At 45.9% G+C, this 12,897-nt stretch overlaps 1 protein-coding gene across 2 annotated transcripts; it reads right to left on the bottom strand.

The window, feature by feature from the left end:
* Nucleotides 1-1,355: 1,355 nt before the first annotated feature.
* On the bottom strand, nucleotides 1,356-9,977 carry ASTE1 (asteroid homolog 1). 2 transcript variants are annotated; one of them, XM_007666165.3, is made up of 5 exons: nucleotides 9,934-9,977; nucleotides 8,164-9,466; nucleotides 6,186-6,396; nucleotides 4,007-4,202; nucleotides 1,356-3,170 (listed from the first exon to the last, which is right to left on the bottom strand). In XM_007666165.3, the coding sequence occupies exons 2-5, from the start codon at nucleotides 9,442-9,444 to the stop codon at nucleotides 2,870-2,872; spliced, it is 1,989 nt and encodes a 662-aa protein (XP_007664355.1). In that variant the 5' UTR covers nucleotides 9,445-9,466; nucleotides 9,934-9,977; the 3' UTR covers nucleotides 1,356-2,869. The 2 variants fall into 2 exon arrangements, with proteins under 2 accessions (XP_007664355.1, XP_039768783.1); XM_039912849.1 differs by lacking the exon at nucleotides 9,934-9,977 and having other exon boundaries at nucleotides 8,164-9,490.
* Between the last annotated feature and the right edge of the window lie 2,920 nt (nucleotides 9,978-12,897).

The raw sequence follows: 12,897 nt of genomic DNA, 5'->3' as shown, positions 1-12,897 counted from the left end.
AATAGGTTGGAAAGAAACACAATGTTTGTGTTTCTGGGTTCTCGTGCCAAAAATAAGACAATTACTGCTGAATGAGAAGATTGACTGCCCTAGTTGCCTCTGCTGCCCTGAGGTTATCTGGTTCTCTTCATAATACTGGGGAAGCAGTGTAGCCTAGCGGAAAAAGCCCAGGCCCGGGAGTCAGGATACCTGGGTTCTAACCACGGCAACACCACTTCCCTCCTGTGAGACCTTGGGAAAGTCACTAGGTGTATTTTGAAGAGCATTTTTGGGTAGGGAAATCCATTCGGGGTTCAGAGCAAACCTGGAGGCAGTTTGGCCTAGTTAAAAGAGCTTGGTACCGGGAGTCAGAAGAGGCAGGTTTTAGTCCCAGTTAAGACCCTCGCTTGCTGTTTAACCTGGGACAAAAAACTGAATATCTCTGGGCCTCAGTTCTAAGACCTCTGCTCTCCCTGCCACTTATAATGTGAGCCTCAGATAGGACAGAAACTGCGATATGTCGACGCCAACGTTTAGCACGGTGCTTGCCACGTCGAAAGGCTTAATAAGCACCGTCATCTTTACATATTCATTCAATAGTATGTATTGAGCGCTTACTATGTGCAGAGCACCGTCTAACATTATCTGAAGTATATCTTGTGGATGGGTACCTATATTTCCGGAGAGCCCCTAACTCATCCCACCTTGAAGGACAGACCGTGTCAGCCTTTTGCCTCCGGGCTGGTCGTTCTCTTCCGGTCACAGTTCAGCGGGACACGGCAGACCCCCGGGGTCCAGGCGGACTGGCGATGAGGAAGAGCTCACGGTTGCCAGCCCTCCTTGGCAGGAGCTAACATAGTGTAGACTGCTGGGCTTAAGATGGTCTGCACAAGAATAAAATCTCATATAAATCATCAGCTATCATAGTGCCGCCTGCTGGGCTTAATACGGTCTGCACAAGAGTAAAATCTCATATGAGCATCATCAAGCTATTTGCTTGAACTGCTATAAAAACTACTGGTAGCAAATCTGATGTCACCGCCTTGAGTCTGAGATCTTAAATTGCTAGCCCCAAGCAGATTCCACGGCCCTTCTCCTCCCTGCTGTCAGTGTATAGAGTATTTTCTCAGAGCGGCTCTATTGACTCCACCTCGGAGGGGTGGCCTGCGGACTGTCGGTCGAACCCTCGGCCAGTTGAATGGAATGCACCCTGGCTCTGCTCCGGGTAGCGCTGTTGCAGCTTTTCCGCTCTCTCTGGTACGTCTTTGTCTCCGTCTGGCTGGTCGTCGGGCTGCGAAGGGCAGGGACACGAGCCATTCCTGCCTGCTCGGCCCTACTACCCTTCCTCCGCTCCCAAGTTCCAAGTCATTTCACTCTATAGTTGACAAAGTATTTATTTGTACACAATACCTACAAATAGCTTTACATACGTAAAAAGCATTAAAAATTAAGACCGAAAGAAGTAATCCCACAATTTAGGAACAGTATATTGATAACTCCTGATTCCTCAGCGAACAATGAAATGAAAAGATAACCACACCATGAACGGCTGCGGCAAAGCTTGTCTTGTCAGTTTCTTTTCCATTTTCAAAAATATTCCATTACCTCAGTTTTCATATTCAAAAAGTTAATCTGTTAACGACCGAATACCAGTTGTGACATTAATTTGCATTTCATCCTATGCCAGCAAACGTATATCCATCAGAACCAATTAAAACAAACCCCCAAAAAACCCCTTACAAAAGCCTCAGGCAAATGCCAGAGAAAATAGATTGGTAGTGGCCTGTGGTTGATAGAAATGCAGGTCCTGTTTGGAGCAGGTTATGAAAATTCTCAGGCTGAAAGATATCCTGAAGAGTTGCTCTTTCAAAACCACAGGACCACTTGTCTTCTCCATCGTTCTGGAGGTGCAATAGTGAGGTGAAGCGTTAATGTAGGATGGTGGGAGTGGGCCAAATGCCACTCAAGACCCACCCGCAGCTCTTCTCTGCTTGTGCTGCGGCTCTCACCTCTCCTCCCACAACAGACCTGGTCGCCATTCCAGTTAAAATATATATTTTTTTAATCTGTGGCTCTCAGCTGCCTTACATTTTTGAAGTCCTAGACTGTGGGCTTGCGGGCAGGGAATGCATCCACAAACTCTACTGAACTCTCCCAAGAGCTCAGTACAGTGCTCTGACCACGGTAAGTGCTCAATAAATACGATTGATTTGTGGCTCTCGTGCTCTCAATCAATACTTGCGTACCACCGAGGGTTAGACGACTGAAATAAGCACTTGGGAGACTACAGTGGTTAAACATGGTTCCACAAGCAGCTCATTTCATCTAATGGAGTTTAGAAAAGAACATCCCTTAAGTTTTAACAAATGCAATATATTTCACCGCTATAGGTGCGTAAAAGGAAGTAAAATGTTTTAGAAATTTGTTACCTGCTACCTGATGTGCTGAATTTCTCAAACTCCAGCAATATCACATCTGTCTCTTTCTTAGATATACAGATGTATCTCCCCCTCTGTCACATATACATATATAAAACAATTTTGGGGGGTTTTGCTTGCCGCTTGGAAGGGCGTTTGGAATTCGTCCTCTTTTTGTAAGCATATCTGGCTTGGGCATCTGTGATTCCAGGGGTTTATGACATAAAGGCTTTTAGCCAGTCAAAGAAGTGCCTGAAGTAGATAATCTAGGTTAAAAGTTTGGTAATTTGCCGGTCCCCTCTGAACTTCAAGTACTCTGTAATGTGCAATACAACATTCTCTGGAAAGGACATAAGTAGCCAAATTGGCCCCTGAGTGATCCAATTTAAGGAAAGCTATAGGTCATTCGTACCGGCAAGATGGACGTGTACCACGCTGGTACGGCCAAGGCTTATTCGAACCCCGCTGTTACCCTAAAGAGAGGGCTCCTCTAAGTCACTTAACGTTAGCATCGCAAACCTGTTGCTAGCTCTGGTCGCTAAGGTAGCGCCCATTCTCTTCTCCCCCTTAGTGGCTCGTTTCTTCCGTTTCGTTTTCCTGGGTTTTGATTTCCTACTCGGTAGGAAGTGTTCCGCAGGGACGGATGACTTCACTACCAGGAACAGCCGGTTATAAAGATGACTTGTCTCTGGACATGTACTTAATAGATTTTCTGCTGAAGCTGCTGACCGGAGCTCGTGATACAGTCCATGAGCAAGGGTCCCACTATAAAGCCTGTTCAATAAGAGAAAGAAGCAATGTCTTTGGGTCAAATTTTAGCGTAACTTTTGTCAATATTGTGAGCAAAAACAATCACCAACTTTAGACTCATTCATTTAGGCATCCTAAATGTTATGCCTGAAACTTACAACTTCCTTGATAATCAGTTAGGTCCTTAGCAAAAAAATTTCTCAGAATTGGAATTCAGTGCATTCTATGCTGCGGGGCGACGGGGAGGGGAAATCTGGCTACAGGTGTTTTCTACTCGACACTAGTCCCTTTTCCATACCCCTGTTAGGGGAGCAGCGTGGCCCAGTGGAAACAGTACAGGCCTGGGAGGCAGAAGATCTGGGTTCCAATCCTGCCTTTGCCACGTGTCAGCTGTGTGACCCTGAGCAAGTTACTTAATTTCTCTGTGCCTGTTACCTCATCTGTAAAATGGGGACTCAATATCTGTTCTTCCTACTTAGACTGAGAGACCTATGTGGGGTAGGGACTGTGTCTGACCTGATTATGTTGTATCGTCCCCAGCGCCGAGAACAGTGCTTGACACATGGTAAGCACTTAATACCACAATTCTTATTATTTCTATTTTAAGGTTTACCTCCGCTAAACTCATTTTATAACAATTAGTATTTCTATCACTAGATAAAAATGAGTTCTTTGTAATCATTTTTTAATGAGGCAGTAATTAACAACACTTTCCATTACTGTGCCTCGATACCCCGGATAATATTAATGCAACCTATGGTCAGAATTTGATGGTCCTTTTCTTTAAAATACATAAGAATTGTGATTTTTCTTTTTTTATTTCTCATGAAATAACATAGTATTTTACCAACGCTTCTTACCGAGTTAGGTCTGGCTCAGGGAGAGGAGTAGACAGCAACTGGTTCAGATATAATCCCATTTGGAGGCAACACTGCCATTGACAGAATATGTGGGCTGTTTCTAAATCCAATCTTCTATCCCAGAGTTTCTGTTGCTTTATTTTGAGAAACTGGTCATACACCATTTTAGCATTCTTCATGTGCAAATCATCCAGATCTAGGTGTAAAAGGAATTAATAAGTGACAGCATTTTCAAAGATTCCCCAAATTAAGTACTGTGTGTTCTATATGCAGAAACACGCTACAGTGTTGATAAATATTGAAATAACTATAAAGCTGTGCACACTGTTTTTCAATGTCTCCCTCCTAAGGTATAGGAAGAAGCTGAGTTTACTAATGTTAATCTCGTATAGCTAAATATCCTTTCTGGAACAATAGCTTAATCTTGCTAAACATGCACAAACAATTTTGCTGAGGGCTAAACACCCTAAGGAGACATTTTGTGATTTTGCACACATTGGTACCGACTTCAAGCACTAGATCCTAATGTATACGACTCTCTAAACTCCCCAAATTCTAAATGCATTGGTTTGTGAAAGTTTCAATACTTAATGTTCTGGCTTTTGGGTGTCCTATGGAAAATATATGTCTTTTTAAGGAAACAATGAAAGCAAATTGTACTTATGGCTTGGGATTTCATTTTCTGGATTCTAAAAATACTTGAAACATAGGCAAAAGTATGGCACAATGTGGGAAATGAGTTTAAATACAGTAATCTAGTTCCAAGAGGGGCAGAGGGAAGTCTGTGGGTACAGAGGGGATACAATGTAGGCAATGGGTAGTGTGGCACTTCCAAGGAATAAACAGAATGCAGTCACACTCCTAGGCAGATCACACACTTCTTTATGTCTACGCATTAGTGCACAAGATTAGATTTGGACCACCTTTGGAGTAGTAAAAAGAAGGTCCCACCTTGTACCAGATTAACAAGCAGCAGGAAACTGAGCCTGCCCATGTTCTGTGTCCAAAAGCCCTAAAAGAAAACACACAGACCCTTGACATGCACCCTTTCGATTGGTACTGGCTATATTGCAGAATGATGAACTCTGTCCTTACATATTTCATATTTTTCAATTAATATGGGGTGGGGAGGAGAAAGCCACCCTCATACTTCCAAACCTGGGGCTAAAAATAACAGAAGGACACTAACATGGATACTTGGCCCATAGACTCACTAGGCAACTCAAGCTGCCTCAGAGTTAGAACTTTAACATTTGAGTCATTCTGCAGAACATTTGAGCATTCTTTTTTTTTTTTTTTTTTAATGGCATTTGTTAAGCACTTACTATGTGCCAGGCACTGTACTAAGCACTGGGGTAGACACAAGCTAATCAGGTTGGACACAGTCCCTGTCCCACAATAATCAGTCTTACAGATGAGGTAACTGAGGCACTGAAGTGAAGTGACTTGCCCAAGGTCACCCAGCAGCCCAAAGGACGAACCCAGGTCCTCTGACTCCAGGCCAATGCTCCAGGCCTGACGTCACTCTATTTCTCTGTTTTTCTAAATAAAGGGAATCGGAGTGTCTCTAGATAGTCACTCATTTGGAACTATTCATTGGGATTAAAAGCTATATGATAGGTAGCACTGAAGAGTGATTATTGGAGATAATGGAAGACCACTGCCCAAACTTTTCTATTACCTAATATTTACACAGAGCTATTTCCTGAGGACAAGGGTTCCAGCAGAAATAGGAAAAAGCTGATACTGTCATCTTGTCAAGGAACTGACAAACACAAGAATGAGAGACAAATGTCAGGAAGGATAAAGTGTAGACATAAATGATGTGTATCCTATAACTATGGAAGAACAGCTTCCAGGATTACTCAGGAATGACACTACTCACACTTGGAAAAATCCAAGTACTGAAAGAACATCTCTTGGCAGATGGGATGTCTGTGAGTATGGAACGGGACATAAAATGGGCAAATGACTTTTACCAAGGCAAAGTCCTCACACCCCTGTGCTACTCTAGCCTGTGAAAGTGGATGGGCCAGTTAACAGGTTTGCCCGTTTTCACTCTCTCCATATTATATGCTAGAAATTGGTAGACGATAAAAGGGGCTACCTTGGGAGTTTGGAGTTACAAATAGAAAACTGTCCATGCAAGGACAAGTATTTTAAGTCATCACGCACTTACCTGGGTTACTGATTATCTCGTGCAACTGTCCACAGATCATCCCGAGTAGTAAAGCTTGTAAATGATGCAAGTTGGCTTTGGGTTCTGAATTTTGCAACCAATAGCAGGTGACAGCAATAGGCAGCTGCAAAGAACTAGGAAGAGGCTGGAGGATTCTGTGTTTCACATTCAAGGTCTCTAACAGAAGCATCAAACGACTAGATAAGGAGACCTGGGAAGAGAGAAGATCCCATGTGAATCAAATGTGGCTTTCTATAAGGCATGCAAAAGGTTTAAAATTTTACACTGAAATTTTGTTAGGTCTGACTGAGTTTAACTGAACAGTCTCCACCCAGTTTTATTTTTTAAATGTACTTCTGATCTGAGATCTCAGAATGAATGTGAGATTAATGGAGTAATTAAAAAAACACCAATTCTGCTATTTTTCTGAAGACTTCTTAAACGTTCCATAAAATCTAGTTTTTCAACTTGTTTTGCATGAAATACTTGTACGTGGTGGAAGGAAAGAGTTAATGTGTTGGTAGAAGAGTTTTACACAAGAAAATTACCTTTTCTTCGTATATGTATCTTTAAATTACAGTTTTATTGGCCTGAAGTGTCTTTATGTTCGCATTTATACAAAATACTATAAAAGAAATAACTAAGAACAAAGTGCTCAGTTTCCTTGTTGCCTTGGAAATATTTCCTCTCAGCTAGTGTTCATACTGCCAGAACTGGTGAAAGAACAATGACAAATTCAGAGTCATATTGCAGTTTAAGAAAATATAAATCAGCTCCCTGATGGGTTCCCATCGAGAGCGGAGGAAGGAGTTCATTTTCTAGCATTCCTTTCATCTTACGCGGAAGGTGAAACTCGTGTAAGTACAGCTAACAGGTGATCCATAAATACCGTTGACTGACAGAATAAAATAAAAATGAGGCTTAGAGGCTTAAATTGCCAGGACAAATTTTCCCCAAAAATATTCACCAGATTTCAGGCATACTACTCTGTGTCAAGAGCTACCAGTGAGTAAAAGGAAACCGATAATACCTACACCAAATCTAGTTTTATCATTTAATTGCAGCAAACATGAATGATTTAAAAAAAACTAAGGCTGAATGAAAGACAATCACATAATGATAATAATGGTATTTGTTAAGCAGTTACTATGTGCCAAGCACTGTTTTAAGCACTGGGGTAGATACAAGGAAATCAGGTTGTCCCACGTGGGGCTCACAGTCTTAATCCCATTTTACAGATGAAGTAATTGAGGCACGGAGAAGTGAAGTGACTCGCCCAAAGTCACACGGGTGACAATCGATGTGAATCTGATGCGTCTGTTTCCTCATCTGTAAAATGGAGGTTGAATGCCTTCCTCATACACTGAGAACTCCATGTGGGATAAGAACTCTATGTGTCTAATTGCACGCTCCCTTAGTCCAGTGCTTTCCACACGGTAAGTGCTCAATAAATACAGTTGAATGAATGAATGAATGAGTGAGATCTGATTATCCTGTATTTAAGCCAGTACTTGGCACACAGTATTTAATATCGTGACTGTTATTATTGCATATTTAGCCAGTTGAGTCAACTGTATTTTCCCCTCACCCCCTTTCCTCCCCTCTGGGATCATTTTGTCTGGCCAGAGATTTCCCCATCTTACATTTTGGTTGATTTCTTGCATTTTCCCCTTACTGATTTTTGCCTATGGAATCCATAGGTCTCTGCTTGACTCTCCCTCCCTTGGCCGAGACTGGTAGGTGCGTGCCTGAGAGGGGAAAGAGGATGGTAGAGTGAGCCAATGTGGGGTTACTTCGGTCTAAAACCTTTTCTATAAACTCCCCCAAGCAGAGCACTTTCTGTATGTTATTCTTTCTCATCTGTATTATTGTTTAAATCTTGAATTCCCCCATGATTCTGTCTGAGAATCTGGTTCGGCTAAGATCGCCGGGGTCATCACAGTGCCTTCACCCTTAAAAGTACAATATGTAGATTTACCTCTGGCAATTCATCCAAATCAAAAGAATCCCTGGGTAGCTTCGTCGCATGGATTATCGTCCTTTTGATGTTTTTATTGAGCCTAGTCAGCTCGCTGACAGCCAGTGGCTGATGGGCCACGGTTCGGGGATTCGCAGAGTTCAGAAGCAGCCCATAAATGATTTGGCGGATGGGCAAGGAGATGACGTGAGCGCTGGGCTGTTGCACATTTTCCACCTGCGTATGGAGGATGGTTCTTCTCAACACCATGACGTCACTGATGAACGGAGACAGCTGAGCTTTGGCCAGAGCCGTCCGGACCCATTCTGGCAAGCCCTGTTTCAAGGCATCTGGAGAAACGTAAATGCCTCGGTCGAAGAAGTCCTGAAGCTTCACCCGAGACGGCTGGTATTCCTCCATGGACGAACAGAGCAGAGCCTTGGCTTCTTCTCGCTCGTGGTTTTTCAGGTGTCTGAGAACCTTATCCAGGGCTTCGGTGGGGTCAGCGAAATGAGACAGCCAATTCAGAAGTCCCAGGATGCGGTGGTGCCTCTTCCCCTTGAAGCGCGAGGTTCCGGCGTGAAGGTCGACTCTGCTGAAGAACGTCTCAAGCGCAGGCAGGTTGATGTGGTCGTTCCCGTTCAGCACAGCGAAGAGGGGGAGCAGGGCCTTGTTCATGTGACCGAAGTGACCGCAGAACCTCTCTAGGGAGAAGCATCTGGCTGGGATGTAGTAGCCGAATGAACCTTGAAGGCGCGGGTTTCTCCACTGAAAACAACTCAGGGGGCAAAAACCCGATTTGAGGTCGAAGATGCAGAAATCACTATCCATGGTTAGTACGGGGCAGTCCCAGTGATTGGCCAGGGTCATGATGTCTCTATCTGCCTCCGAAAAGCACTGGACGAAGCTCACCTGAAGCTTTATCAAGACCTGAATGAAGACTTCTCTGATGAGCAAGGGACAGAGACTCCCACCTCCCCCCCTGGAGAGCGAGTGGGCCACCTGGATCTTGTCCTTGGCTCGCTCTTTCAGCGTTGCGAACTTCTTATCTGAAAAGTCACACCCTCCATCTAACAAAACGTAAGGACGGATGTCGCAGACGGCCAGCGATTCGAAAAACTCCTGGACGACCTCTGTAAAAGCGTCGTAGTCCCCTCCGTGCCGCAGGTCCAGATCTGAATCGAAGCAAAGCCGATGAAAGAGAGCAAAGCCGTCGATGACGATCTTTGTGTCCCTCAACTTCAGATCGATAAAGAACTGATTATTCTCTTCCACAAAACTCATCAATCCACGAACACCCATATCGGCGCATTAAGGAAACCCCCTGGAAGACCAAAAAAAAAAAAAAAAATCGATCCCGATTAAAGACAATCAGAGCACTGCACCAGTCATACGCTTCTTCCTGCTGAACACTGAGATGAAAGCTTCCCTGGGCCTAACGATCAATAGCAACCGTCGTGGAGTCGCTATGAAATTCTGGACGTTTCAATCCTACGGTCTGAGCACTGGATTGGGAGTCAATGGCTCCTACTTCAAGTCTCAGTCCTTCCGATAATGCTCCAGGAATATGGTAAAGCTGACTGCCAAAGAGAAGAGAGGTACTACTTTCTAAGTTGTTACGGAAGATAGGAAAACTGGAAGGCGACTTTCCACTTTGAAAAAATCTAGGTAAAACTGGATATAGCTTTCAGGTTCGTTTTAGTTTTTATTACTGGTTCACATCACCCGCAGACCATTTGGGAGAGTACAATATGAGTTGGTAGACATGTTCTCTAACCTCAAAGAGCTTACCCACTTAACTTCTGTACTTCAATCTTCTCCTCTGTAAAATAGAGAAAAAACATCTGTAAGCTCCATGCGGCTTAGAGACTGTATAATTATAATGATGGGATATGTTAGGCGCTTACTATGTGCAAAGCATTGGTCTAAGTGCTGGGGTAGAAAGAAGGTAATCAGGTTGTCCCATGTGGGGCTGACAGTCTTCACCCCCATTTTACAGATGAGGTAACTGAGGCACGTTGAAGTTGTGACTTGCCCAAAGTCACACAGCTGACAAGTGGCAGAGCGGGGATTAGAACCCACGACCTCTGACTCCCAAGCCCGGGCTCTTTCCTCTAAGCTAATTATAGTAATAATTGTGGTATCTAAGCGCTTACTGTGTGCCAGGCTCTGTACTAAGCGCTGGGATGAATACAAGCAAATCGAGTTGGACACGGTCCCTGTCCCACGTGGGGCTCACAGTCTCAATCTCCATTTTACAGATGAAGTAACTGAGGCAGAGGGAAGTGAAGTGACTTGCCCAAGGTCCCACAGCAGACAAGGGGCAGAGTCAGGATTACAACCCGTGACCTTCTGACTCCCAGACCCGTGCTCTATCCGCTACACCATGATGTCTTTCATCTACCTCAGCGGTTAGCAAAGTGCTCGGCACACAGTGAGCCTTTATACACCGATGGATGAATGGTATTTCACGAGTGCTTTACGTGTGCAGAACACTATCGTAAGCACTCGGGTAAGAACGGGGTTAGTAGGCAGGAGGAGGGAAGCAGCGTGGCCGGATGGAAAGGGCACAGGCCTGGGGATCAGAGGATGATAATGGTGGTATTTGCTAAGTGCTTACTATGTGCCAAGCACTGTTCTAAGCATTGGGATAGATACAAGGTTCTCAGGTTGTCCCACGTGGGGCACTCAGTCTTAATCCCCATTTTCCAGATGAGGGCACTGAGGCCCAGAGAAGTGAAGTGACTTGCCCAAAGTCACACAACTGACAAGTGGCAGAGCTGAGATTAGAACTCACGACCTCTGACTCCCAAGGCCCGCTCTTTCCACTAAGTCACGCCGTTTCTCTATGCGGACCTGAATTCTGACTCTCCCACTTGCCCGCTGTGCGACCCTGGGCAAGTCACTGGACTTGGCCGTGCCTCGGTTTACTCATCTGTCGCCCTCCAGATCCTGGATGTCGATTATCCAGAAACCGCTGAGGCGGTGCAAAACTTCCTGGGCCTCCAGCCACGGGCCACAGTGCGGGTGCCGTGCCAAACCTCACTACCCCAAGGCTCCTGAGGAAGAGGCCTTGAGGCCGTGCCATCAAAGTTTGATAATTATAATAATTATAGTGTGCTGGGCAGCACTGACACGGGAGAGAGTCGAGGGCAGAGACTCATTTAATAATAATAATGATTGCATTTGTTAAGCGCTTACTATGTACCAAGCACTGTCCTAAGCGCTGGGGGAGTGGTACAAGTAATCAGGTTGTCCCCCATGGGGCTCACAGTCTTCATGCCCATTTTCCAGGTGAGGTCACTGAGGCCCAGAGAAGTGAAGTGACTTGCTCAAGGTCACACGGCTGACAAGCGGCGGAGCTGGGATTAGAACCCACGACCTCTGACTCCCAAGCCCGGGCTCTTTCCACTGAGCCGCGCTGTGCGGAAGGAGGCGACGATAAACCATTTCTGTATTTTGACCGAGAAAACCCTATGGATCCACCACCGGGACAATGGCAGACGGAAGCAAGGCATTCTAGGAGAGTGCGTCTGGGTCGGACACGACTCGACAGCAAAAGACAACCACCATCTGTTAAGCGCACACTAGGTGCCAGGGACTGTACTAAGCGCCGGGGCGAATACAAGTAAATTGGGTGGGTCACCACCCCTGCCCCACGTGGGGCTCAACAGCCTCGATCCCCATTTTACAGACGAGGTAGCGGAGGCCCAGAGAAGCGAAGCGAGTTGCCCCAGATCCCACAGCAGACCAAGGGGCAGAGATGGGATCGGAACCCATGACCCTCCGACTCCCAGGCCCGGGCTCTAGCCGTTAGGCCACGCTGCTTCTCTGGACTGGGGGGGCCGGGGGACCCATGGCAACCCCCCCCCCCCCACCCCCATCTCAACCCGCTCCTTCCCTGAGCTCCCTTAATTGGCAATAAATGGGTGAAGGGTCTTAGAGGGGCGGGGGCCTGTGGGTGACAGGCCTCTCCCTGCAAACACCCCCTGCCCAAAGCGATTGTCACCGTATATTGTCCTAGGTGCATATTTGTATATTATTTCTCTATTCTGTTAATGTGTAGTATATATATCTATGATTCTAATCATTCATTCATTCAATAGTATTTATTGAGCGCTTACTATGTGCAGAGCACTGTACTAAGCGCTTGGAATGAACAAGTCGGCAACAGATAGAGACGGTCCCTGCCGTTGGACGGGCTTACGGTCTAATCGGGGGAGACGGACAGACGAGAACGATGGCAATAAACAGAGTCAAGGGGAAGAACATCTCGTAAAAACCGATGGCGACTAAATAGAATCGAGGCGATGTACAATTCATTAACAAAATAAATAGGGTAACGGAAATATATACAGTTGAGCGGACGAGTACGGTGCTGTGGGGATGGGAAGGGAGAGGTGGAGGAGCAGAGGGAAAAGGGGAAAAAGAGGGTTTAGCCGCGGAGAGGTGAAGGGGGGGTGGCAGAGGGAGTAGAGGGGGAAGAGGAGCTCAGTCTGGGAAGGCCTCTTGGAGGAGGTGAGTTTTAAGTAGGGTTTCGAAGAGGGAAAGAGAATCAGTTTGGCGGAGGTGAGGAGGGAGGGCGTTCCGGGACCGCGGGAGGACGTGGCCCCGGGGTCGACGGCGGGATGGGCGAGACCGAGGGACGGCGAGGAGGTGGACGGCGGAGGAGCGGAGCGTGCGGGGTGGGCGGTAGAAAGAGAGAAGGGAGGAGAGGTAGGAAGGGGCAAGGTGATGGAGAGCCTCGAAGCCTAG

The sequence above is a fragment of the Ornithorhynchus anatinus genome, chromosome 8 (genome assembly GCF_004115215.2).
Source record: "Ornithorhynchus anatinus isolate Pmale09 chromosome 8, mOrnAna1.pri.v4, whole genome shotgun sequence".
Taxonomy (NCBI): Eukaryota; Metazoa; Chordata; class Mammalia; order Monotremata; family Ornithorhynchidae; genus Ornithorhynchus; species Ornithorhynchus anatinus.
This window is presented reverse-complemented; position numbering and strand designations above follow the sequence as displayed.

Excerpts from the sequence above, each read along its gene's own strand:
- ASTE1 (XM_007666165.3), bottom strand. The coding sequence starts at position 9,444 with ATGGGTGTTCGTGGATTGATGAGTTTTGTGGAAGAGAATAATCAGTTC. Across the intron at positions 6,397-8,163 it reads ATTTGGATGAATTGCCAGAG|GTCTCCTTATCTAGTCGTTT; the intron begins GTAAATCTACAT and ends CTCTCTTCCCAG. Across the intron at positions 3,171-4,006 it reads CCTGAGCCAGACCTAACTCG|GCTTTATAGTGGGACCCTTG; the intron begins GTAAGAAGCGTT and ends CTTATTGAACAG.